General features: G+C 53.1%; 2 protein-coding genes across 2 annotated transcripts in view; one reads left to right on the top strand and one right to left on the bottom strand.

Moving 5' to 3' along the window:
* Window positions 1–8,745: 8,745 nt before the first annotated feature.
* LOC311587170 (uncharacterized protein) lies at window positions 8,746–24,556 on the bottom strand (the record flags this gene model as incomplete). The annotated part of the gene is made up of 4 exons (XM_084763667.1): window positions 8,746–9,165; window positions 12,290–12,406; window positions 23,879–24,398; window positions 24,535–24,556. 4 exons carry the CDS (start codon window positions 24,554–24,556, stop codon window positions 8,748–8,750), a joined length of 1,077 nt encoding a protein of 358 aa, XP_084619793.1. The 3' UTR covers window positions 8,746–8,747.
* ELFN1 (extracellular leucine rich repeat and fibronectin type III domain containing 1) overlaps window positions 22,929–25,291 on the top strand; it is a 67,010-nt gene continuing 64,647 nt past the window's right edge. The window contains exon 1 of the transcript XR_014775338.1: window positions 22,929–23,700. The gene's annotated coding sequence lies outside the window, so the exon portion shown is untranslated. The remainder of the gene's footprint in view (window positions 23,701–25,291) is intronic.

Below are 25,291 nucleotides of genomic sequence, written 5' to 3'. Positions count from 1 at the left end.
CCCCATGAGGACAGGAAGGTGGCTTCCTTCAGCACCCCAGAGGGGGCTTGATCAAGGAAGTAGGTGGGGTTGTGTGGGCCTGTTTGAACAGGTTATATTAATAATAATAATAAGGTTCCTATTATTATTATTATTATTATTATTATTATTATTATTATTATTATTATTATTATTATTATTATAATCAGGGTCTGGCTGGCTATGTAGCTGAGGCTGCCCTGGATCTAAAGACTTTCCTGCCTATGCCTTCCAAGATCTAGGATGGCAGGCATGTCCCACCCTACCTGGCTTAGGTGAGTCTGGACTCTGTTCCCCTGGAGTTTTAGGGCCCTCAGTCAAGCATGCATACTCCCCTGATCTGAGCACTGGTGCAGGCTGAGACCTGTTTCTGTGACCCAGAGTGTCCTAAGAGAGTCCATAACATAGCCTCCTGCAATGCTGTATCAGCCCAGGACATTACAATACCTAATAATTAATAATACAATAACTGATCAGGGTCAGTGACTCATGAGGCACTGGGTAGATCTGGAGTAAACAGGGCTTGGATCATTGGTAGACAGTGGTCAGTGGTAGCCGCATTGACTTGACAGTGGGAAATGCTTTCCTGTAATGTGGTTTCCCCCTCTTGTCAGCTAGCTCACCCCTCATTCACCTCTGCTCTCTTGGAGCATCCATGACTGTCTACACCCCAGGATGTCTAGGTTGAACTCTTCCATGTCAACTGGAGTCACCAGAGCATCCCCCATGCCAGTCCCAGGCCTTCCTCTGGGTACCAATCTCCAGATCCTATAGAAGGGGGTCTTAGAGGCTCAGCTTGAGAAATAGACTTGCCAGTAATACACACCATGGCTTGAAGGTCACCTTGACTTTTTTACCCAGCACGATGGTCTCCATTTTGGTAAACCATGATGACTTCCAGAAGGGACTTGGGGACTTTTTCTGGGCTTTAGGCCATAAGCAGGAATTCCCTTCACCATTGGAGTGGTGAGGGGTGGGGGTGGGGTGGGGTGGGGGAAGGCAAGGCCTGGGCAAAGATCTGCACCTGCCTGACTCTGGCCTTGACCGTGGGCTCCTCTTTGCTTCTTATAGACAGGGTATGGGCCCCCTGCCTCCTGGGATCATAGTGAGAGAAGGCAGATGCTGAGCCACACACCTAAACTCTCTGAACATAGAGTGAGAGAGTTGGTGGGGATCCCCCACCCCCCAGACTCTATCCTAAAAGCAGGAGACCCTGCATCCCTCAGCTGAGCCCCTCTGCCTCTGAATGGCCCAGCCTGGTCCCCCTGCCCAGCTTTCCAACTTAAACAACCTCGGGTCCTGAACAGTAACTAGGATGCATAAAGTTGGTAGGGGAAAAAAAAAATCTGGATATAAATAAATATTCCTGAGGCACTCCACCTCCCGCAGGCATGAACTTTGAATAATTGGAGAGAATTATGCCGAGGACTAATCAAAACTTTTTTTTTTTCTCTTTGCTAATTACCTCTGGGCTTCATCAGTGTCAAAGTCTAATCAACTCCAGACATCTTAATTGACCCTTGGGAAATGCCAGAACCGGAGGGCTTTGGTGTCACAGCCAGAGGGGGGGAGGGCTGGGAGCAGAGAAACTGGGGTCCTGGCTGGAGCCGCCTTGGCCTGGGGAGGGGGCTAGGGATAGGGAGGGTCAGGGCAAGCTGCTGGCTCTGATCGCTAGGGAAGAAGTCTTGCTCTGTCCTGCAGGCCCTCAGACGTCATCTTCCACATCCTCTGTGGGTTTTAGCCATCGAATGCATGGAGTTCAGGTAGGGTTTGTTCTGGGTGGTCCCAGGGGTCGGTCGGGATGCCTTATTTAAAAAGGAGGATCCGGGTAGCTCTGGGATGCTCCACCTGGCGCGGGGCAGGGGGCGGGGCAGTTGGGGGAGCCCTGGGTATCTGCAGGCGGAAATAGGGCTTGGTTTTGTTTTTTTCTGAATGAAGTCGTTTGCTCAGGATGGAAGGAGCTGAAAGCTCTCTCTTCTAAGAACAGAACTCAGCCCTGGGAAGAGCCCTAGGAGGCAGAGTCCTGGGAAGTGGGCAGGCTTTGGGAAGTGGAGAAATCTGCTCCAGCAGGCAAGCCAAGGACTTGGTAGGGAGGGAAAGAGGAGCCCTGTGTAGGCGGTGGGGTCCAGAAATGGCTGGCTCCCAGGAAGTCTCGCTTGCTCGTCCTCTCTGTCCCCTGCCTCCCGGATTCTGCCTGTCTTCCTGCCTTCCTCCTCATCTCCTCACCTCCCCATCTGTCCCCACCTTCCTCCTGCTCTCTCCATCTGTCTCTCCTAGGGTCTCCAGGGAGGCTTCTCTGGGTACACAGCTGGGCTTGGGAAGCTGTGAGACTTTTGGTGGCTGATGTCACCCTGGGACTGATTGGGTGGCCTCTTAGGGTGCCCTCTATGGTCCCCCAATGGACAGAAGGCCCAGGCACCACTTCTTTGTGCCAAGTAACCTGATATTTCAGCTGTTGTCTGTTACTGTCTGGAGTCTGAGAGAAGGACAGCTCCTTGCCTAGAGGCCAGGCTAGCCCACTATAGCTCCAGTCTGCCAGACACAGGGTAATTTACTATGCTTAGGGGGCTGTCCTTGACCTCAGTGCAGAGAGACCTCAGGAGATTCCTGGGGATGATTTATTTTGTGGTACTGGTGATGGAACTCAGGCCTTCTAATGTACTAGGCAGCTGCTGGGTTGGTGAGCCACACCCCAGCCCCTCACTGGGGGATTCTAGGCAGGTGCTCTACCACTGAGCCACACCCCAGTCCCTCACTGAGGCTTTTAGGCAGGTGCTCTACCACTGAGCCACACCCCAGCCCCTCACTGGGGGAATTCTAGGCAGGTGCTCTACCACTGAGCCACACCCCAGCCCCTCACTGGGGGAATTCTAGGCAGGTGCTCTACCACTGAGTCACACCCCAGCCCCTCACTGGGGGAATTCTAGGCAGATGCTCTACCACTGAGCCACACCCCAGCCCCTCACTGGGGGAATTCTAGGCAGGTGCTCTCCCACTGAGCCACACCCCAGCCCCTCACTGGGGGAATTCTAGGCAGGTGCTCTACCACTGAGCCACACCCCAGCCCCTCACTGGGGGAATTCTAGGCAGGTGCTCTCCCACTGAGCCACACCCCCAGCTCTCTCTTTATTTTAAGACAAAGTCTGTCAGAGTTGCCGGTTCAGGCCTGGAACTCACTCTGTAGCCCAGTCTGGTCCTAAACTTGTAATCCACCTGCCTCACCCTTTTGAGTAGCTGTGATCCTGTCTGAGACATCTGTCCTTGATTTTCTTCTGTCTGTCTGAGGATCAGGCTTCATCGCTGCCTCGTTGACCCCTCCTACCACCAACCTGCCCCCCCGCCCCCATTTTTTGCTTGTATACTCTTTTCTGCAGCCCCACACCGTGGACACACTGAGAACCATTCAGTGTCTGGCGTTTGTGTTTTATTTCTGGTGGGGTTGCTCAGACAGGAGTGAAATCTGCCTGCGTGGACCAGTGTCCTGGAGGGCATGCTGGGTACTCTGAGTCCCTGCTGGAACAGAGGGGCCTTTAGCTATGCAACTTCAGCAGCGGTCCCTCCCTCCAACACAGAGCCCGCCCACCTCATCAGGCCCCCAGGCATCCGGGCCCCTGGATGGACCAGCTTAGCCTCCTTGGCCGGGCAGGAGCCATCCATCTCCTCTCCGTGATTGATGGTTTGTCCTTCTTCGCACCCACCGCTCTTGCTATTTCAGTGGCAGAAAAATGTTTATGGGTTCCCAGGGCAGTGCCATCCTCCCTCTACCCGCCCTCCCACCCACCCTCTTTTCCTGCACGTTGGGGACTCTCAGTGGTATCAGGCGGGCTGCTCAGGCTATTTTAATTCTCTTAATTTGCTGTCCCCGGCTCCTCTTTTTCCCCTTATTGCATTTGTTTCTGAGGGAGTTGGGGGGGGGGAGAGGGAGGGCCTCTGGAACCAGGCAGACATTTTCCTGGTGAACTTTTTGAAAAATAAAAACCATCATTTATGATTATTTTTTCCCTCCCCTCTCCCCTGTCAGCCTCTGCATTTGGTTCCTTATCAAGGCGACTTCCTTTGTCCTCGCCCCACCCCCACCCCCACCCGCACCGCACTGACACAGGCGGGGGTTTAAGAACCTAAAGCCGGGTCTGCACCTCCTCACCGATGCCCCCGCCCCTGTCTCCTCCTGGACTCTTCCCAGAACCTCCCCTGGTACATGCTTTCCATGTATTGGTAGCATCTGTGTGAGGCCGCTTTATGTAGGAGTTACAGTCTGACCATCTTCATATAGACATAAACTTAGGACTGTCGATCATTCATTTACTCACGCAGCAAACACTCCCTGGGGGCTCCCCCATTTTTCTGGGTATATTCATGTAGTGTGTGTGAGCGAGTGTGCATGCGTACATGTGTCTGTGTGTGCATTCTGAGGCCAGAGGTCGATGTCCAGTGTTCTTCCTCAATGTCTTTCCATCTTAGCTTTTTGCGTGTGTGTGTGCGCGCGTGCGCAGGTGCGAGCGTGTGCATGTGTGTGCATGTGTGTGTATGTGTGTGTGTGTGTGTGTGTGTGAGAGAGATAGCGTGTATATGGGTGCCTGTAGTTAAAGTTATGACAAGAATAGTCTCAAATAATCTACCTCATTAATTTTTTTTTTTTTTTTTTTGCTTTTTGTTGTTGTTGTTGTTGTTGTTTTCAAGGCAAGGTTTCTTTGTGCAGCCCTGGCTGTCCTGAAACTTGCTGTGTAAACCAGGCTGGGTCTCCAACTCCCAGAGATCCGCCTGCCTCTGCCTCTCTGAGTGCTGGGATTAAAGGTTTGTTGTCACCGCCCCCTCCCTCCGCCAGGCTTGCTCTGGGGGACCCCATCCCTGCCTTCTGAGGTGGGCGCTCACCCAGCTTTTCCATGGGCTCTGGGCATCCTCTTGCGTGCACAGCCTTAACTGCTGAGTCATTGCCCGGCTTCCTGAAGAGTTTTATTTTTGTGCCCCAAGAAAAGCCATACGTGTCTAGAGCAGGAATCTACCTCATAGAGTCTGCCTGTAAATCAGGGACATCCTCCTTCTACATCCATAAAACGGAGCCTTGAGCTTCCTCGTGATATTGCTGTGCAACATTGGGCGAGTCACTGGCCCTCTCTGAACCTTCCTTTCTTCCCATTTCTGTGAAAGCAAAACCTGGGTGCCGGGTACCTCCACTCCATCAGCAAATCTTCCTGCTGGTCCTCAGGTAACACCTGGTCTGAGCAGCTTTGAATTGGCCCAGCCCTTCTGTGGCTGTCTGCCAGTCACCAGGAACAGCTAGGCCTGCCTGTGTGGGGCACTTCCCCCAGCCTGTCATGCCCAAGTGTCTGGCCAGCTAGGCTCTGGAACCCTCATCCAGGTCAGGGAGAGAGCGAGCGCGTGTTCCAGATCCTGGGTGACCCTTCCTGAAGGGGTTCTTCCAGGTCTGCTGGGTGGGGTGCTCCAGGGCTCAGGGTCACAGAGGGTCAGGGCTTGAAATGGGCTCAGGAGCAAAGCATCTGTCCACCTAGCCTCTCCTCACACTGATAGAGGAGGTCGTCATGAATATTTATAAGCCTATAAATATTCATGACAAACAGTGATGTCACTTTTCCTACCCTCCTGCCCTTGGGCACCTCCATTGCAACTAAGTCCCCCTCCTCCCCAAAGCCACGTGTCTCTGTTGACCCTGCATGTGACCCAGCAGTGCGCAGCAGCTTGTTAGGAGCCTGTTGAGCGCTCCGCCCAGCTCTGATTCTCTCCCTCGGTAAAGACTGGCCCTTCCTCAGGCCTCAGTTTCCCTTTTGACCCTCAGGGGACTTGTGCCCCACCACCACCAATTGCAAGCTCTCTGGTTCCACTGCCAAACCCTTCATTGTATCTGAGACAAAGACAGGAACTTTAGGTTCCTGGGCACGTCAGACTGGATGTCAGGCAGTGTAATCAGAGAGGCGTCACTGCCACTCTCCAAGCTACCACTGGGGACATCTAGCTTCTCCCCAGTTGGAGCTAGCTGGACCACACACTGTGGGGGTCAGGATAAGCAATGACCTTGGCACAATGGACCATACTTCCTAGTCAGACTAGAGACCCCACTACTAACCTGTGTAACCTCTGTGCTGTGACCCGCTCAGGACATTTTTCCTGTCTGTGTTCCAGGCCGGTCTGTCCTTGGTGAATGTAGGCTGTTTCGTGGTCTGAGAGCGCCAAGCTGGACATATCTGGTCATTCACCCAGAGGGGACCCAAGGAGGCCAAGCCCAGAGTGGCTGCAGTGCACTCCGCTACCCAGAGGAGCCAAGGTCCCCAGGTTTTTCTTGTAAATCCTGCAGGCTCTGGATTTTCAAGGTACCTGGCCCCATCTATCTACAGAGTGGACATTCCTTCAGGCTGGCCTTGTCCACGGGACTCCAACAGAAGGTAATAGGTAGCTAAACTTACAAACAGGAACAAGCTCTGTTGAGTGCCTTCTGGAATGTTCCAAGATCCCTGTGGTCCTTGGAGCTCTAGGGCCTCTGTGTGAGCCTTGCATATAGTGAGACGAAAGGCATTTCTAGGTCCCGACTTCTCACCCTGCCTTCCCAAGCCCACAGTGAGATGCTTGGCTCTCTGCTGGGAGGCTTAGCTCTGAGCTCACTTGCCCAAGGTCACACAGTGAGTGTATGGTGGGGTTGGAACCTCTCTCCGTGTGTGCTTAGGGCCACCTTCCAGGGTAGAGGGCGAATAGAGGTCTCCTTATACGTTGGGTCTATGCCGAGACTGACCCTGGGGGAAGCTTCATGGCTGAGACCCAGCCTGCTCCGTGCTGTTTGCCTAAATATGTTCAACCCCTGTCTTCCCATGGGACCGACGCAGCCACCGCCAACATCTGTGGGGACAACGGCACTGGAATGCCTAATGAGAGTTCGACGTGGCCTTGCCACGGAGCTCGGGCTGGGACAGATGGTTCATCATTATCTATCTTTATTAATTACTGGCTCCCCGGGCAGCGATTGGCTCCTGAGATCAGCCTTGTCAGAGGCACCAAGGCCCCCAGCTCTTCTGGAAGGAAGAAACAGCCCTTGGATGAGTACAGCACGCCTTTCCTCCAGGCTGCCTTTGAGGCCACAGACAGTTTTGGCTCGGTGAGGTCCCTGGGGTGCTGGGCTAGGCGAGGAGAGCGAAACAAACTAAACAAGTGCAGTTACTTGAGGGTCCTGAGTGGGTGTGCGCATGAGGAGCAGAGACACTCCCCCTCGCACATGAGATCTGGCCAGTCACGCCTTCAGCTGTATGTGTGCATGGCCTTGTGTGTGTTTTTTTGCATCTGTGCCCGTGAGTGGGTGTGCATGTGCGTATGGAGGCCACGGGTGGGTCTGAGGTGTCTTCCACAATCTGTCTCCACCTTGCTTTGCAGATTTTTGGGACATGTGTATGTGTGTGTATTTCTCACATGTGTGTAGGCGCCCAGGGAGCTGGAAAAGGGTGTTAGATCTCCTGGAGCTGGAGGTGACAAACAGCTGTGAACCGCCTGATGCAGGTGCTGGAAATCAAGCCAGGGTTCTCTGTAAGAGTAGTCAGTGCTCTTTTATTCTTATTTATTTATTTATTTGGTGTTTCGAGACAGGGTTTCTCTGTGTAGTCTTGACTGTCTCTGGACTCACTTTGTAGACTAGGCTGGCCCCAAACTCACAGTGATCTGCCTGCCTCTACCTCCCAAATTCTGAGATTAAAGGTGTGCGCCACCATAGCCCGGCTGCAGTCAGTGTTCTTAACCTGATAACCACAGAGACACCCTGATCCTCTCTACCTTGGTTTTTGCTTGGTTTGGTTTGGTTTTTCGAGACAGTTTCTCTCTGTCGTCCTGGCTTTTCCAGACCTAGCTCTGTAGACCAGGCTGGCCTCGAACCCAGAGATCCGCCTGTCTCTGCCTCCCAAGTGCTGGAATTAAAGGCCAGCGCCCTCATTGGCTGGTTCCACCTTGTTTCTTAAGACAGCGGCTTTCACTGAACCCGGGGCTTGCTCGTTCAGCTAAGGACACTGAGATCTGCCAGTCTCTGGTACCCACACTGCCAGCCCTGGAGTTATAGACAAAGCCACTGAGCCTGGCTTTCATGTGAGTACTGGGATCCGTACTCAGGTCTTTATGTTGCAAGCCAACTCAGGCCCTTCTGCATCCCCCACAGTCCTGGCTTTCTTGGGGACCCAAAGACCCTTGAGGTCTCATCCTGCTTTACCTCTCACAGGCTCAGAGTACCATCTGTCCTGAGGCACCTTGAACTTTGATCTGGGTCCCATGCTCAGCTCAACTTTCAAAGAGGCCCAGTGAGTCCCTTCCGACTTCCCCTCCCTGTCACGTGCTCATCTATGATGAGGAAGTACACAGACTCCTTACGGTGTGGTTCCTAGGTATCATTGAGGCTTAGATAACTGTCCTAGGCCCAGATTGTGGCATGTACCCCTGGTCTCTGGTCCTACCCTGAGGTGACATCGCTGTCCTCCCTGCCCTCCAAGAAGTGACTGAACAGTCCCCAGAGAAAGAATCCCTCTGGACTCCGGGGCTAGGTTCTGTTGCCAAGGCCAGAACCAGGCATCCCTGGGCTGTGCCAGGGCAGCTGAGGCTGCATGTTCCTGCCAGCCGACACACACCCCCAGCTTGTGTGCAGCCTGTTAGTCAAGGAGATGATGGGACGTGAAGCATGAGATTTCCAGTCAATAAAAAGTGCCACGGAGGTTTTTTATATCCCGTCTGTCACACGGGGTAGGCGCGTTTTATCCGCTGCCCATTTGACAGCTTGTCAGGAAGTGAGGCCTTCCAGGAGCCCTTGGTGCTGCCCGACTCAGTGGTGAGCAGCTAGCCCAGCCTCTGTGAGGGGAGTGACAGACTGAGAGGACCCTCCAGGCCCCGCATCCATCCTGAGCTAGAAGAGCCACCTGCCTGTGCCTGTTTGTTTGTATCACCATGACAAAACACAGTCCTAGGGACTGGAGGGTGGGTGGGGCCAGGTGTGCACAGAGCTGCCTTCCCCTGGGGAACCCCTCTTCTGGGCATGGGGCTGTATGTTCCATTGGGTCCTTGAATGGCCAGCCTTCTGCACGAGTCTGCATCCTCATCTCTTCATCAGGCAGTTCACAGCTGTTTGTCACTTTCAGCTCCAGATCTGACACCCTTTTCCAGCTTCCTGGGCACCTACACACATGTGGTAAATACACACACATGCACATGTTTCAAAAATCTGCAAAGCAAGGTGGAGACGGATTGAGGAAGACACACACATGGGGGTGTGTGTATATAAATGTGGAGGTCAGAGGTCAACCTCAGGCTCTTTTCACTTTTTTTGATTTTTCTAAACAGGGTTGCTCTGTGTAGCCCTAGCTGTCCTGGACTCCCTCTGTAAACTAGCCTCGAACTCACAGAGATCCACCTGCCTCTGCCTCTGCCTCCCTGAGTGCTGGATTACAGGCATGTGCCAACCACGCCCGGCTTTCTTTCTTTCTTTCTTTGTTTCTTTTCTTTTCTTTTCTTTTTTGCTGGTCTCTCTCACTGAACCTGGAGCTCATCAATTAGGTTAGACTGGCCGGCCAATGAGCTCCACGGATCTGCCCGTCTCTGTCTCTCCAGTGCTGGGGTTACAGGCCTGGACCCCCATGCCAGGCTTTTTTTTTTTTTAAATGTGGATTCTATGAATCAGACTCAAGTCCTCATGTTTGCAAGCTAAGCATCAGCTGAGTCACCTCCACAGTCCCGTAGGGAGGAGCGCCCTGTGTGGTAACCTCCTTGAAGGCTATGTCTCCAATACAATCACATTTTGAAGTTCAGGGCCTCTGCTTCAGGACACAAATGTATGGGAGGACTCAACTCCTTCCTTCCTTCCTTCCTTCCTTCCTGCCCTAAGTGACTCTATGTACCCTACCTCTTCAAAAGCTCTACGTTCTTCAAATGAGTGGTCAGGATCCATAGCAGTCATCTGCCTGCAAACTGTAGAGGGCCACGTCTGTGGGAGCCTTGCTGATGGAAGAATCAATGCAGGCTGAGCAGCCACCCATGGTCACAGCCACCCATGGTCACAACAGAGCTGAGGCTGCTGAGGGGCATCAGACTCAGTTGAGACATGGTAGCTTGACTGCTAGTCCTGCCAATGACTGGCCTGGGTAACCAGACAAAGGGTGTTTGACCTTTTCGTCTCAGCTCCCTAATCTAGTAAATGGAACGGGGGAGGGGCGTAGGGATGAGTGAGGGGGCAGATGGAGGCATGTCTGCTGAGCAGTCGGCAGGCTGAGGAGAGGTGTGGCGTCAAGGAGGGAGCAGGAACTGGCTGGAGAAAGTCTTGAACCCAGGGAAAAAGAATAGTCACGCTTAAGTCTGTAGATAGTAAGAAACTTCAGGGATTTCCCCCAGCACAGACACCTGAAAGGTCAAAGTAGGGTGACACTGGCAGCTGTGCCACCAGATCACTGAAAGGGGTCTTTGTAGTGATCCAGAATGGGACAAATAGCGAGGGGAGACCTACCCAGGCTTCTCTGAGAAGGCGAGAAGAAAGAGGGCTGACTCTGGGCCCGTGTAGTCTGTGACAGGAAGATGTGCTGCAACCTGTGATCCCTGAACTCAGGAGGCTGGTTCAGAAGGAGCCACAGTTCAAGAACAGCCTGAGTAACTTAGTGAGAGCATATTTCAGAATTAGTAGTAACGAGAGGTAGGATGTCACTCAGTGATAAAGTGCTTGCCTGGAATCCCCCAGTGAGGGGCTGGGGTGTGGCTCAGTGGTAGAGCCCCTGCCTAGAATCTCCCAGTGAGGGGCTGGGGGTGTGGCTCAGTGTGAGAGCCCCTGCCTATAATCCCCCAGTGAGGGGCTGGGGTGTGGCTCAGTGGGAGAGCCCCTGCCTAGAATCCCCCAGTGAGGGGCTGGGGTGTGGCTCAGTGGTAGAGCCCCTGCCTAGAATCCCCCAGTGAGGGGCTGGGGTGTGGCTCAGTGGGAGAGCCCCTGCCTAGAATCCCCCAGTGAGGGGCTGGGGATGTGGCTCAGTGGTAGAGCCCCTGCCCAGAATCCCCCAATGAGGGGCTGGGGATGTGGCTCAGTGGTAGAGCCCCTGCCTAGAATCCCCCAGTGAGGGGCTAGGGTGTGGCTCAGTGGTAGAGCCCCTGCCTAGAATCCCCTAGTGAGGGGCTGGGGTGTGACTCAGTGGTAGAGCCCCTGCCTAGAATCCCCCAGTGAGGGGCTGGGGTGTGGCTCAGTGGTAGAGCCCCTGCCTAGAATCCCCCAGTGAGGGGCTGGGGTGTGGCTCAGTGATAGAGCCCCTGCCTAGAATCCCCCAGTGAGGGGCTGGGGTGTGACTCAGTGGTAGAGCCCCTGCCTAGAATTCCCCAGTGAGGGGCTGGGGTGTGGCTCAGTGGTAGAGCCCCTGCCTAGAATCCCCCAGTAAGGGGCTGGGATATGGCTCAGTGGTAGAGCACCTGCCTAGAATCCTCCAGTGAGGGGCTGGGGTGTGGCTCAGTGGTAGAACACCTGCCTAGAATCCCCCAGTGAGGGGCTGGGGTGTGACTCACTGGTAGAGCCCCTGCCTAGAATTCCCCAGTGAGGGGCTGGGGTGTGGCTCAGTGGTAGAGCTCCTGCCTAGAGCTGCTTTGACTAAGAGCCTGTGGGTGGTAGTCAAGAGACTAGGACAGAAGGCTTACTGGGTAAGTTTGGGAGAAAAATATCTTCTAAATTGTCTCATGTACTTTTTTTTTCTTTGTTTCTTTTTTTTGGCTTTTTGAGACAGCGTTTCTCTGTGTAGCCTTGGCTGCCCTGGACTCACTTTGTAGACCAGGCTGGCCTCAAACTCACAGAGATCCACCTGCCTCTGCTTCCCTAAAAGTTGGGATTACAGGTGTGCACCATCGACTGCTTCTTCTCCAACCTTTTCTTTCTGGTTTTTTTTGAGACAGGGTTTCTCTGTGTAGCCTCAGCTGTCCTGGACCCCTTTGTAGACCAAGTTGTCCTTGAACTCACAGCAACCCACCTGCCTCTGCCTCTGCCTCTGCCTCCGGAATGCTGGAATTAAAGGCGTGTGCCACCACGCCCAGCCTTCTCCTACTTTTTCAAACAATAAAAATCCCATGGAAATTCTGGGCAGTGGTTGAGCATGCCTATAATCCTGGCACTTGGGAGCAGAAGCAGGCAGATTTCTGAATTTGAGGCTGGCCTGGTCTACAAAGTGAGCCCCAAGACAGCCAGGGCTACACAGAGAAACCCTGCCCCATGAAACAGATAACGCCCTAACCAAAAAGCCTCCAGGAAGCTACCTGGGCTGTCTAGGCTAGAACCTGTCCCCACCTTTGTAGGGCCTGCAGGCCATAAGCAGTATTCTTTTCCAGGCTGGATGATCTTGGCATGGCATCTCTGAGCTTCATGTCCCTTTGAAAAACAGGCGAATGAGGTTCACTTCCTATGCTGCTGAGGTAAAGAAGGCAGGGTGTCAAAGGCTTCACATATTACAAGGCAGTGTGCCAGCTCCAAGACTTCAGAGTAAGATGCTACTGAGCACAACCTTTACCGAGGTGATCAAGGCTAAATGAGGTCACTGGGGTGACCCTAATCCATTGTGACAGTGTCTTTAAGAGAAGGGAAAATCTGGACCCACAAGACACAGAAAGGAAGTAAGTGAGATAGCTGACAGCCACAGAAAGCCAGCTGCAGCTGTGTCCTGGGAAGGGAGGTGAGGCGGGGTGCTCCTCCACAGCATCCTGGGGAGGCAGCTCGGCCTCCTACACCTGTGAGTCCAGTTTCAGCTGCAAGTTGACACCTTTCTGTGGCATTAGCAGCATGTGGCATCCCATTACTGTGGCCCCAGGTCATTGACACAGGCCTAGGTGTGTCAGGGTCCACGCTCTGAGGGCTGCTTGCTGGGGCGGGAGATGTTGTCTAGACCTGTGTTCTTCCACAGAGCCCTGCGCCCCAGAACACAGACATTAGTGACACCTATTCCCTTTTGTAGCCTAGGGAAGAGTGACGTGAAACTCAATTGTTGGTGGGCAGCAGTACACACTTACACAGGCATACACACACGTGGATATTTATGCCATGGGCATGCATATACATGCATATGTTATGCTTAAATCATGTATGCAAAACACCTACAATGCATGTGTACACACATGCATGCATACACATATGTACATCTGCACAAGGCACCTTGCACACGTGTACACATGTGTATGCACACAAACCCACAGCACACACATGCACAAGGCATCCTGAACACACATCACACACAAAAGCATTCAGCACACACACATATGTACTCTGCATGTGCTTAGGTGCATGTCTGCAGACATACACATGGAGGTTCCAATGCAAGCTTGTCCACATACAAGTTATATCACATGTGTATGTATATACACACACGTGCATACATCCACATGGGGCTCCAATGCACAAATATGCACACACAGGCAAACATATTGATATACCCACATGCACACTCATGTAGGCGGGCATGCGTCAGCACAGCTATGCTTGGAGATCACTAGCCCATAGGTGGAGAAGTTGCCGTAGCCTCTGTCTTCCCTTGTACACACTTTAGTGAAGGCAGTCCTGGTGTGTATCATTAGGCATAGGCTACAGGCTGAGCATCCCTCAGGGTACTCAGCAGGCATCCTAAAGTGATTATTGTGGGCAGCTACTGTGAGCACCTACTGCATGCAGAATGGATGACCAAACCTGTATGACCCAAAGGAGATCACAGTGAAAAGTCCAGAAAGATAGTGCCAAAGAAAGTCAACGGAAGCAGGAGTTGTTCAAGCCTGCATTTATGGGTGGGGGGTAACAATGGCCCCTCAATCCAGGCTTCAGGAACCCTGGACCACATGGCTGAAAGACCTATGACCCTCCCTTTCTGCTCCTAGGCCCCTCTTACATCTCCCTTCCTAGGAGGAACCTAGCTGCCCGATGCTGGTTTTGTTTTTTGTTTTTGTTTCAAATAAAAGACCTCTGGGCTCCATCTACTTAAAAGCTTGCAAAATGTCACTTTTGTTACCTTCTCGTTAAGACCCATTTAAGTCAGAATTGGAATGAATGGCTGGGATTGTGGAGCAGGTCTCGCTCTGGGGGTTTCATCCTCGCATCTGAGGAGAACAGCCCCAGCCTTCACAATGCAATGGGTTGGCGGGAACACAAAGAGGATACCTGTCCAGCACCCCCCTACCCCCCCACCCCTGTTCTGCCCAGCATCTCCCCAGCCCTGGCCTGGTCTGCCCACTGTCCCGGGGCCAGAGAACACCAGGCTTAGGACTAGTAACCCTTTCCCAGCGTCTTGTGCCCCACCGCCATGCAGCAAGCAAACTTTGGTCAGACAGGAAGATGGCTCCGACGAGCCGCCTCCTAAACCGTGAAGGGTTCTGGTGTGAGCAACCCACCCACGTGGAGAGTGGTTGATGGTCTGAGAGACCAAGTGAGGAGAGATGCTGGGAAAGCCATCAGCAGACATGGGAGCAGGCTGTGGGATCTGGTGTTGGCAGCTAGGAACTTCAACTTTGTTGGAAAAAATTCCTGAGTTAAAGGGGAGAAGGGGGTCAGCGAAAGCATCAGGCAGCGATGCAGGCTTGTCATCCTGGGCCATGCAGTGAGATCTTGTCTAGAAATAGGAAGTAACAGGAGGGGCAGGGTGGAGGCAGCTGGGAAGACAGCACAGTCAGGAAAGTACTCGCTGCCTGAGCACAAGGATCCGAGTTCGATTCCTGAGGACTCATCTCAAACGGTTGCGTGTGGTGGCGTGAACTGAGAACCCCAGTGCTGGCCAGTCATCTAGCATACTTGGCCAGTGAGAGACTTTTCTTGGAAAATAAAACGGAGTTGGCGTGGTGGCCCACATCTTTAATCCCAACACTTGGGAGGTGGATTTATGTGAGTTCCAGTCCAACCTGGTTTACACAGACAAGACTATACAGTGAGACCATGTCAGAAAAGACAAAATGAATAGCACCTGAGGAACAGTGTCCATGGCTGACCTCTGTTCTGTGTGTGTGTGTGCATGTGTGCGCATACACACACACACACACACACACACACACACACAGACACCTAAAACAAATTAGATGAAAACAAAGCATTGACCTAAACGTAAAAGCTAAAACTGTAAGTCTTGAGGGCTGAGGAGCTGGCTCAGTCCATCAAGTGCTGGCACCACAATCATGAGGACCCGAGTCTGATCCCCAGCATCATGTGACAAAGCCAGGTGTGGTGTGCACTGGAAATCCCAGCACTCAGGAGGTGCAGGCACAGAGATGGTGGGAGTCACTGCCAGCCAGTCAGCCTACTTAGCACGTTCCAGGCCAGTGAGATGCTCTGTTTCAAAAAACAAGGCTGTTGGGTTCTGAGGAATGACACTTGGTGTTGACCTTTGGTTTACACATGTATATACACACACATATATACACACAGATACACATGTACACACAGATAGATACACACAGAGAAATATACACATACACATAGATACAATACAGTACATACACAGAAATATACATATACACACAGATACACATATATGCACACAGATACATACACATACAAATACATGCATATACACAAGGACACAAACACATACACACAGATATATTCACCTACATATGGATACACATACACACAGATATGCATACAGAGATACACACACAGAAATACACACACAGAAATACACACACATACATACATATACATGGATGCATATACATACACACAGATACACACACATGCACACACATATATACATAGGCACATACATACACCTACATAGATATACACAAGGATACAAACACATACACAGATACACACAACACACACATACATACATACACAGATATACACACATACATACATGCACATGGATATACACATACACATACAGAGATCACACACACACACACACACACACACACACACACACAGAAATACACCCATACATACACATGATACACACACATATGCACAGACACACACACACACACAGATACATTAGAGGAGAACTTAGGAACAAATCTTTCTCATAAGCAAAGGGTGTTCAAATGTGTCACCAAGAGCTCAAGGAATTAAGAGAAATATGGACTTCATTAAAATTCTCTGTGCCGCAGACAGCTCTTATGAAGACAAACAACCCACAGGGACAGAGAAGACACTTGCAAGTGATACGCCTAATGAGAGACTTGTGTCTAAACTATGTAAAGAACTCTGACAACTCAATAATAAGAAGATAAATATCCTGATTTTTAAATGGGCAAAAATATGAATATTCATTTATCCAAAGAAGATATGCAAATTTCTCATGCATGCACAGAAAATTTCTCAACATCAATAGCCATTGGGGGAAATGCAAATTGTGGCCACAATGAGACAGCATTTTACATCCTCTGGGATGGCCATCATTGCAAGTGGCAAGGTAAGCACTGATGTGAGTGTGGAGGTGTAGAAAATACTGGGCTCCTCTGAGGAAGACTGCAGATTCTTCGGAAGGTTGAACATGGTTCTCTTGCGATGCAACAACTCATGGGCTAAGTCTCTACACCCAGAGAAAATGACACCCTATGTCCACACACAACTGTCTGAAAACATTTGAGCAGAAATCATTCAAATGCCTATCATTTGACAAGGATAAATAATAACAATGGTATATCCACCTAGTGGAGTATTACTCAGCAATGAAAAGGAATGGGCTACTGATACTTGCTTTACTGTGAGGGAACCTCAAAAAACATGACGGTCAGTGAAACAAGTCAGTCACAAGGACCACACTGCAAAGGATACCATTCTTAGTAAGGACCCAGAACCGTCAAACCCACAGAGTTAAAAAACAGGTTGTGTGTGGTGGTGCACTCCTTTAATCCCCGCCCTCAGGAGGTAGAGGCAGGAGGATCTCTATGAGTTCAAGGCCACCCTGGTCTACAAAGCGAGTCCAGGGCAGCCAAGGATACACATGGAAACCCTGTCTCAAAAAACAAACAAACAAACAAAAAGAAAACAAAAAAACAGGTGGCTAAGTCATCTGGGGTTGATAATAACTGTACAGAATCTTCTTTTCAGGTGGTGAAATGTCCTGAAATTAGATGGTGCTATGCTCACAGAATGCTGTGTATGTGGTGTGTGTGTGTGTGTGTGTGTGTGTGTGTGTGTGTGTGTGTGTGCGCTCAAACATGCATGAGTGCATGCTCGTGTACCATATATATGTGTGGTGTGGAGGTCAGAGGACAACTTTTGGGAGTTGGTCCTCTTTTGGGAGTTGGTCCTCTCCTTCCACTGTGGGTCTTGGGAATCAAATTCACGTCATCCAGCTTGGTGACAGCACTTTTACCTGTGGAGCCATCTCCCCAGATCCTCAAGTTGTATACATTCGATGAAGTCTCCTTATTGGAGTTGTGATGACCCCTGAACTTTGGTCTTGTCACCTATGAACAAGGGCAGGAAGAGCCCACCCTTCCTGCTTACCATAGGGATGAGGAGAGAGAACGAACAGCCTAGGAGTCTTCATTTTTGTTTTTAACATTCAAATTTATTATGAGAGGAAAAGTCTGTACAAACAATCAGACATTTAGAATCATCCAGGGACATCAGATCCATTTGGGGGGGGGGTGACACTGTTAGAATGGCCACCTAGGTGGAGGTTACCCGGCGTGTACACATTGTCAGAGCTCCCTGCACTCGGGCCAGAGAGAGGGCTCGACCAGTAAAGATGTTTGTTGCCACACTTGACAACACGAGCTCAATATCTCCTGGACCTAAACAATGGAAGAAAGAAAGAAAAAAAAAACCCAACTCCTACAAGTTGTCCTGTGACCTCTATATGTTACTATGCCAGGCGCCCCCTAAACACAAGCAAATAAATATAATTTCTTTCTTTCTCTGTCTTTCCTTTTTGTTTGTTTGTTTTGTTTTGTTTTTGAAAGTTTCTCTGTGTTAGCCTTGACTGTCCTGGACTTGCTTTGTAGACCAGGCTGGCCTCGAACTCACAGCAATCCGCCTGCCTCTGCCTCTCGAGTGCTGGGATTAAAGGCGTGCGCCACCACGCTCGGCTATAATTGCTACAAATATGAACTCTTAGCACTGCGTTCACAGCAGAATATAGACGTCTGCATTTTGCTGACCATATAAATAAATATGACATTTTGAGACATGGCCTCACTGTGTCACCCTGCTTGGCCTCGAGCTCCCTAGGCAGACCAGGATGGAACTCACAGAGATGCCCCTGCTCTGCCTCTCAAGGGCTGGGCTTAAGGATGTGCATCCCACACCTGGCTGAAGAATAATTTTAGACATGAGTTCCCTACACCTGTTCCGCCCTCCCAGCACTGGCCACAGGGTACTATGGGAACTAACTGGAAAAATAATTCCTGAGCACAGCAAAAATTAATGTCCTTTCCTGTCCATCTTTTGTAAACAAATGCAAAAATAACAGACTGGCTTGTTCCTTGCTTTTTTTTTTTTTTTTAATCCTTTAAAGAAACTCTTGAACCTGGGTTGGCCAGCACAGGCCTGTTGGGCCAGCTACTACAGAGGGTAAGGGAGGAGGATTGCAAATTCAAGGCCAGTCTAGGGTACAGAGTGAGTTCAAAGTTTGAACAGGAAACTTAGGAAAACCCTGTGTTAAAATAAAAAGTAAAAAGTAGCTAAGTTTGCTCAGTGGTAGAGCACTTGCCTAGAATCCCCCAGTGAGGGGCTGGAGTGTGACTCAGTGGTAGAGCCCCTGCCTAGAATCCCCCAATGAGGGGCTGGGGTGTGGCTCAGTGATAGAGTACCTGCCTAGAATCCCCCAATGAGGGGCTGGGGTGTGGCTCAGTGGGAGAGCCCCTGCCTAGAATCCCCCAGTGAGGGCCTGGGGGTGTGGCTCAGTGGTAGAGCACCTGCCTAGAATCCCCCAGTGAGGGGCTGGGGTGTGGCTCAGTGGTAGAGCCCCTGCCTAGAATCCCCCAGTGAGGGACTGGGGTGTGGCTCAGTGGTAGAGCACCTGCCTAGAATCCCCCAGTGAGGGGCTGAGGTGTGGCTCAGTGGTAGAGCCCCTGCCTAGAATCCCCCAGTGAGGGGCTGGGGTGTGACTCAGTGGTAGAGCACCTGCCTAGAATCCCCCAGTGAGGGACTGGGGTGTGGCTCAGGGGTAGAGCACCTGCCTAGAATCCCCTAATGAGGGGCTGGGGTGTGGCTCAGTGGTAGAGCCCCTGCCTAGAATCCCCCAGTGAGGGGCTGGGGTGTGGCTCAGTGGTAGAGCCCCTGCCTAGAATCCCCCAGTGAGGGACTGGGGTGTGGCTCAGTGGTAGAGCCCCTGCCTAGAATCCCCCAGTGAGGGGCTGGGGTGTGGCTCAGTGGTAGAGCCCCTGCCTAGAATCCCCCAGTGAGGGGCTGGGGTGTGGCTCAGTGGTACAGTAATTGTTTGGAATCCCCCACTGAAGGGCTCATTGGTAGCATGTTTGCCTAGCAAATTGGTTCTCAACCTGTGGTTCATGACCCCTTTGGGGTCAAATGACCGTTTTGCAGGGGTCGCCTAAGACCATCTGAGGATAGAAATACTTATATTATAATAACATTAGCAAAATCAAAGTTATGAAATAGCAAGGAAATAATTTTGTCGTGAAGGGGCATGGTCGCAACCCTGTATTAAAGGGTCTCAGCATTGGGAAGATTGAGAACGGCTGGGCTAGCACATGCAAGGCCTTGGCTTCAGCTATCAGCACAACAAAATAAATATATCGGCAAGTAAGAGGAAAGCCTTGGAGCTGGGTTCTGAGTGTCCGGTCCCTCTCTGCTGGCTGCCCTGCTCTGCTGACTGTGCTGCGATGCATGTAAGTCCTCCCTCATCTGTGGGTATTTAGGACACCCACAGAGCGCCTCAGCAAACAACCTTGCACAGAGCCATAGATCACTTTTTTTCATTCGTGACAAGCATCTAGAGGACACATTCCTAGAAGAAAATGCCAGGCCCAAGGGTGTGTGGCTTTGGAATTCTGACATTCGCTCAAGAATTCCGGGAGCATCCACTTTCCTTTGGTGTGGCCTCAGAGTAGCTGTAAAACTTTCTAACCTTTGCCCTTGGGAGTGAAAAGTCATGTGGAGTTTTCATTTGTGTTGTGTTAAGTGTGCTGACTTCTCTATTGTCAAGAGACCCTTTCTCCTCTTCCTCATTTTCTGTTTGTTATCTCTGCCCACTTTCCATGCCTTTGCCATTTTTTTCTTATTGAGTTGTAAGAGCTCTTTATATATGAGGAAACTGGCTCTAGCATTTCTTTTGTGGCTTTGGGGTCTTCTGGGGGGGGGTTGTAGATGTCACCGTGAAGTTCTGGGTATAGGAGGGACAGTCACCATTTTTCTCTAGGCATCAGTTTCTTTGGTGGCATGTGGAAAGCCTCTTTCACATTTCTCAGCTTTCTGCAGAAACGAGATCTCAGTGTCTCAGTGGATATAAAGTCATCCCCCCACCCCTGCTGGACCTCTGCTAAAACAGCAGAAATCATATGGATGGCTCCTGAGCCTGGGGTCCCACATGTGCCCAGTGGGAGAGTTGGGCCCACCCCTCTGAATCTGTTCTCAGCTCCTTCACCCCCATTTCAGAAAGAACAGCTGTCATGGCTGCAACTGTCCCTGTCTAGAGACAACCTTGCCAAGTGCATGTGTGTGTGCATGCGTGTGTGTGTGTGTGTGTGTGTGTGTGTGTATGTGTTTGTGTGCATGCATGTGTGTGCATGCATGTGTGCATGTATGTATGTGAGTGCATGTGTGTGTGCATTGCATATACGTGTGCATGTATGTATGTGTGTGTACTGAGTAAGCATATGTGCAGGGACCTGTGTGGGCACAGATAAAGAAATGCCAAGGGCAAGCTGAGCCTGATGGCACACACACCTATAACTCTGGCACCGAGGCAGGGTACTGGAGTCGTGGACTGGCCTGGGCTGCAGTGTGAGGGCCTGTAGATGGATAAGGAGGAGGAAGAGGAAGGGGGGATGGGATAGCAAAGAGGTAAGGGTGGGGGGCTTTCTTTTCTTTCTTGGTACCTGGTCTGATAGACCATGCTACAGACATCTGGTACCTCTGCATTCCTGAGAATGACTTTTGCACTCCCACACCAGTGTATAAGCTCAGGGACCCTGCTTGCTCCCTCTGGATCCCCGGGGTATGTGTGACCCTGGAGCAGAGTGGGGTGCCTTGGTGACTACCTTCAAGGGTTCTCCTCTGTGACATCTCAGCGGGGATCCTGTGTGTGTGTGTGTGTGTGTGTGTGTGTGTGTAGGGGGGCTGTGCTTCCTTCCAGGTCTGATGTCCTTCATGAGAGTGGGCTTAAAGCTGTTCTGCACATGAGTGGGTACCGTATACATGATGCCCACACTGCAGGGTTCTCTGAGGGTACGTATGTCTGGTGGTGACAGGGTTCAGAAGAATGGGAGAGGGAGGGAGGGGTGGGGGGTGGAGCGAGGATGAGACTCAGGAGAAAGCTAGCCTTCCTTCAATCTCATCCCTGTGGCTCTGATCTGAGGTTAGCTTTGTAGCCTTGTCAGCTTGAGGGGATCCTGGCCTTTTTGTGGGTGCATCATCCTGGAGAGCCAGCCCCAGTGAGGGTCTCTTTTTCAACATCATAAAGAGCTGTCTGTGGGGGTGGGGTGCAGTGAGGGTAGATGCATGGCTTGGGCTAAGGGCAGCAGCTCTCTTTCCTCAGCAAGGATAGTTAGCTCCCAGGAGGAGTCAAATTCCAGAATGCTGAGAAGGGGTAAGTGTTGGAACAGGTCTAAGTTACTGGCAGGTAGATTCTGAGAGGCCCAGCAAGAGAGGCCCCAAAAGTAAGTAGCCTTTGGGCCTTTGGTCTTAGTGATCCTCTTGAGGTCTGAATGCCTTGAGTTGAATAGTGTGGAGAGCTGTCCCCTTGACCATCATATTCTGTGTCCAAGAATCCACCGGAAAGGAGACAGACCTTTCTCTCTACCCTCAGCGTCAGCTGGAGGTTCCAAAGGAACCTCGGGGTTCCAAAGGAAAGATGGGCTGGGCGAAGCCTAGGGTCCTGCCAAGTGTGGGCCGCCTGCCCGGTGCCGCAGACTGGATGGAGTTTACGACCTGCAGAAGATTCGCAGGACAGGCCACAGGACCCGAGCTCGCGGACGCCCATCCCGGTCCTATGGCCGAGCATCTTCACATCATTCCTGTGCCTATCCCTGGTGCTATGGCAACCCCAGTGGCAAGCCCCTAGCCCCCAGCATCCCCTTGCCCATTGCCGGATGTACTTGGCCGTACGCAGCGCCTCCAGCCTCCCCCCACCCCCACCCCGCTCTGTCTTTGTTGACGCTGCTTCTTGAGGGTCCTCTTGGCTAAGAAGCGGCATCCAAAAAGGGTTGCTCCCGCTCTGACCAAAGGGGGTCCTTCAGCTCAGCAAGCGCACCGAGGCTCAGAAGATGCGCGCAAGACCTTAACCCGGCGAGGGCGCTCTTGAATTTGATTTTGAATTTCAACCCAACACGAAAGCTACCGGCTGGGGAAGGGGCGCGGTAGGGAGTGGGAGACTAGGCGACCGGCTCTGTCAGTGTTCCGGGAATGAGGAGGGGGTGGGGTGGACTGCCCGGGGCTCAGAGCCCCAGAGGGGCGACTTGGATCCCCAGAAAATTAAGAGAGAGACCAGTGGGAAGGGAATCCGCCACTCGGAACCTTCCGGGAATGGGAAGGTGCCAGGCTGATCTCACACGCCTCCGGGTCTCTCAGTCCAAAGGGGTGGTGACAAGCGTTGCAGGAGGGAGGACTGTGAAGGGGGTCGGTGACCTTAGGGGAGAGCGAGTCCCTGGTGGGAAAAGGGCATGTTGCATCTCAGAGGGCCTGAGAATCTTGTACCACCTCCTACTTGTCCCTCCCCCTCGCCCGCCCCATGAAACAACGGTCCCTGCGGGTGGTGCTGTGACACACGCGCTTACACGAGGTCTGACTTCGGGGTCAACTTCTACATGGCTTCGTGCGTGTACGTGTGTGTGCACAGCCGTGACTGTATGCGCGTGCACATGCTCGCCTCTCGTACCCACCTCCCATCGCCACGAAGGGTCCCAACCCCTTGACACTCAGGGACTTGGACTCCACGGCTCGGCTCATTGGCCTGGGGCGCGGGCAGGGGACGCAGGCAGGGCCAGGGAAAGGAGGCGAGGTTGTGTCGCGGCGTCCTGAGATGTCCCCACGGCTCCAGCCAACTTCCCCTCGGGGAGCCCTCACCCTCTCCCAGGACCACCGATGGACGTGCTGCGGCCCCTGCTTCTGCTCTGGTCCCCTCCCCGCTCGGCTCCCACGTCCGACCTGCCTCGCGCTCACAAAATGAACCACCGCCTCGCGTCGCCGCGGCCGCTGCCGCCGCGCCCGCGCCCGAGCTCGAGAGCCGGAGCCGCCCGGCCCCTTCGGCGTCGCCGGCGCCGCGGCCGCCCCGCCTGCCCGGCCGGTCCGGGGATGCTCCGATCGCGAGGTCCCCGCTCTTGACGCAGTGAGCGCCGCAGCCTGGGTCCCGCAGGCTCCTCTCCGCTCCCGGCGAGAGGCCGATCCCCAAGCCCGGCGGGCTCCGGGAGGGGCGGGCAACGCGGGAGGGGGAGGAGGTCTGTCTGGAGCCTGCGAGAGCCCCGAGGAGGAAGAGGAGAAGGAAGCAGGGCTCGCCACTGCTGCCGCCGCCGCCACCGCGGCGCTCCCGGGACTTGGGCGCGTGCGCTCCGCTAGCCGGCGACTAAGCTTTCAGCCTTGGGGGCCGTAGCCCGGTTCAGGTAGGATGGGGTGTGCAGTGGGTGGGGGTACACTCTGCCGCAGACGCGGGGTCCACAGGTCCCCGCCCCTGGGGGGGAGGGGCAGGGAGGATGCGCTCTCACCGGCTTCCCGGGTGGCGCGGGAGTCCCCAACGGCTCCCGCAGCCCTAGTAACCGCTATCGTCCCAGTCCCCCTCACCTTGTCCAGGGTGTCCGCACCTGGGCCGAGTCCCTTCCTTGCCCGTGGGGCTTTGGATGCGGCACGTTTAGTCTGAGACTCCAGGGCGCCCCCCACTTACCGGTGTTCACAAGGAGGGTGTACCCGAAGTTCTCATCGCTGAGCTCCGACCGGACAAACTTCCCTTCTGGGCTCCACAGATAGGAGAGCCTGGGCTTGGGACCCCACCTCGGATTAGGAATCACCAGCCGGGACCCGAAACTTTGCTGGGCATGTTCCCTTCGCCGTGGTGGGGTCGCTTTGCTGTAGGGTTCACGGGATGGCCGTGGTGCCCCACGTTGGCCCAGAAGCTGCACCCCCTCCCCCAGTCCGAATACCTCCACTCCTAGTCCAAGGAGGGAAAAGTGGGTAGTGGGGCCTCGCCTTCGTGTGGCACACTGGTCTCCAGGCTCTGGAGCCTTGGGAAGGGTAGTGTAAGACCTGCGCCCCGACCTCAGCCGGGTGCCCGAGCTCTGTCCAGCTCCCTGGAAGGACCGGGCTCCTAGTTATTAATAGGCGCCTGTAACAAGAGCCTGTAGGGATTGGGAAAGCCGCTGGGCTGGGTTTGGCTACGCGTTGTTGCCAGACCTCAGCGAGAGGCTGTCCCCTCCTCAGTTCTCACGGAACCCACTCATCACCAGCCCGCTCCTCTTCCCCCATCCTTCCCCTCCTCAGGCCTCGAGGCCTCACCTCCCCCTCCCCTAACTTTTTCTCTTCCCAGACAGCCCGGTATGGACTGTGACCACCCGAGGTCAAGAGCCTTGGTCGATCTCTCAACATCAAAGCACTTTCTAAGTCCCTCAATGTGAAGTCCCCGGAGCCACCCTGACAGGCATGAGCAGGGACCACCCCCAACAGCTTCGAGTCCTTGCGACCCATCGCCCACGCGTGACACATTCACAAGCAGCTGCCTAGGGGCTCTGGGGAGCAGATGGGCCTGCGAAGCTCCCGGAAGGGTTTGGGGGTGAAGTGCTCCGTTCCCTGTGAGGAAAGGAGCCAGTGTCGTCTTGCCAACCCCTCTGGCTCCCCCGCCCCCCGCCGCCCCTTCTCACACCCTGATGTATCAGGAGGATTCCGTGCCCTCTCCCAGCCTCATCCCAAAGCTGAGGTCAGAGCCTGAGTGGGCCCTAGTATTTGGGAACAGGGGAGTTCGTCACTTCTTCCTGTCTGGGATGGGAGGTTGCAAAGCCCAGACCCCAAACAGTTAGGGGAAATCTTTGTCCCAAGGGTGCCGCGGCCCCGCCCCCTTTAGGTCCACCGCTGGCGAGCTCGCTTCGGCAACCTCAGAGCTTGGAGAGCTGTGGTGGCGCACCTTTTTCCGCTGTTCTGGGTCTGGAGAGCAGGGGGTTGAGAGGGGGCGTGGAGCACAGCGATAGGCCCCTGACAGATGTCCTC

The sequence above is a fragment of the Acomys minous genome, assembly GCF_964271855.1.
Source record: "Acomys minous genome assembly, chromosome: 16".
Classification (NCBI taxonomy): Eukaryota; Metazoa; Chordata; class Mammalia; order Rodentia; family Muridae; genus Acomys; species Acomys minous.
Note: the sequence above shows the minus strand (reverse complement) of the source record. Positions and strands in the feature narration are given on the sequence as shown.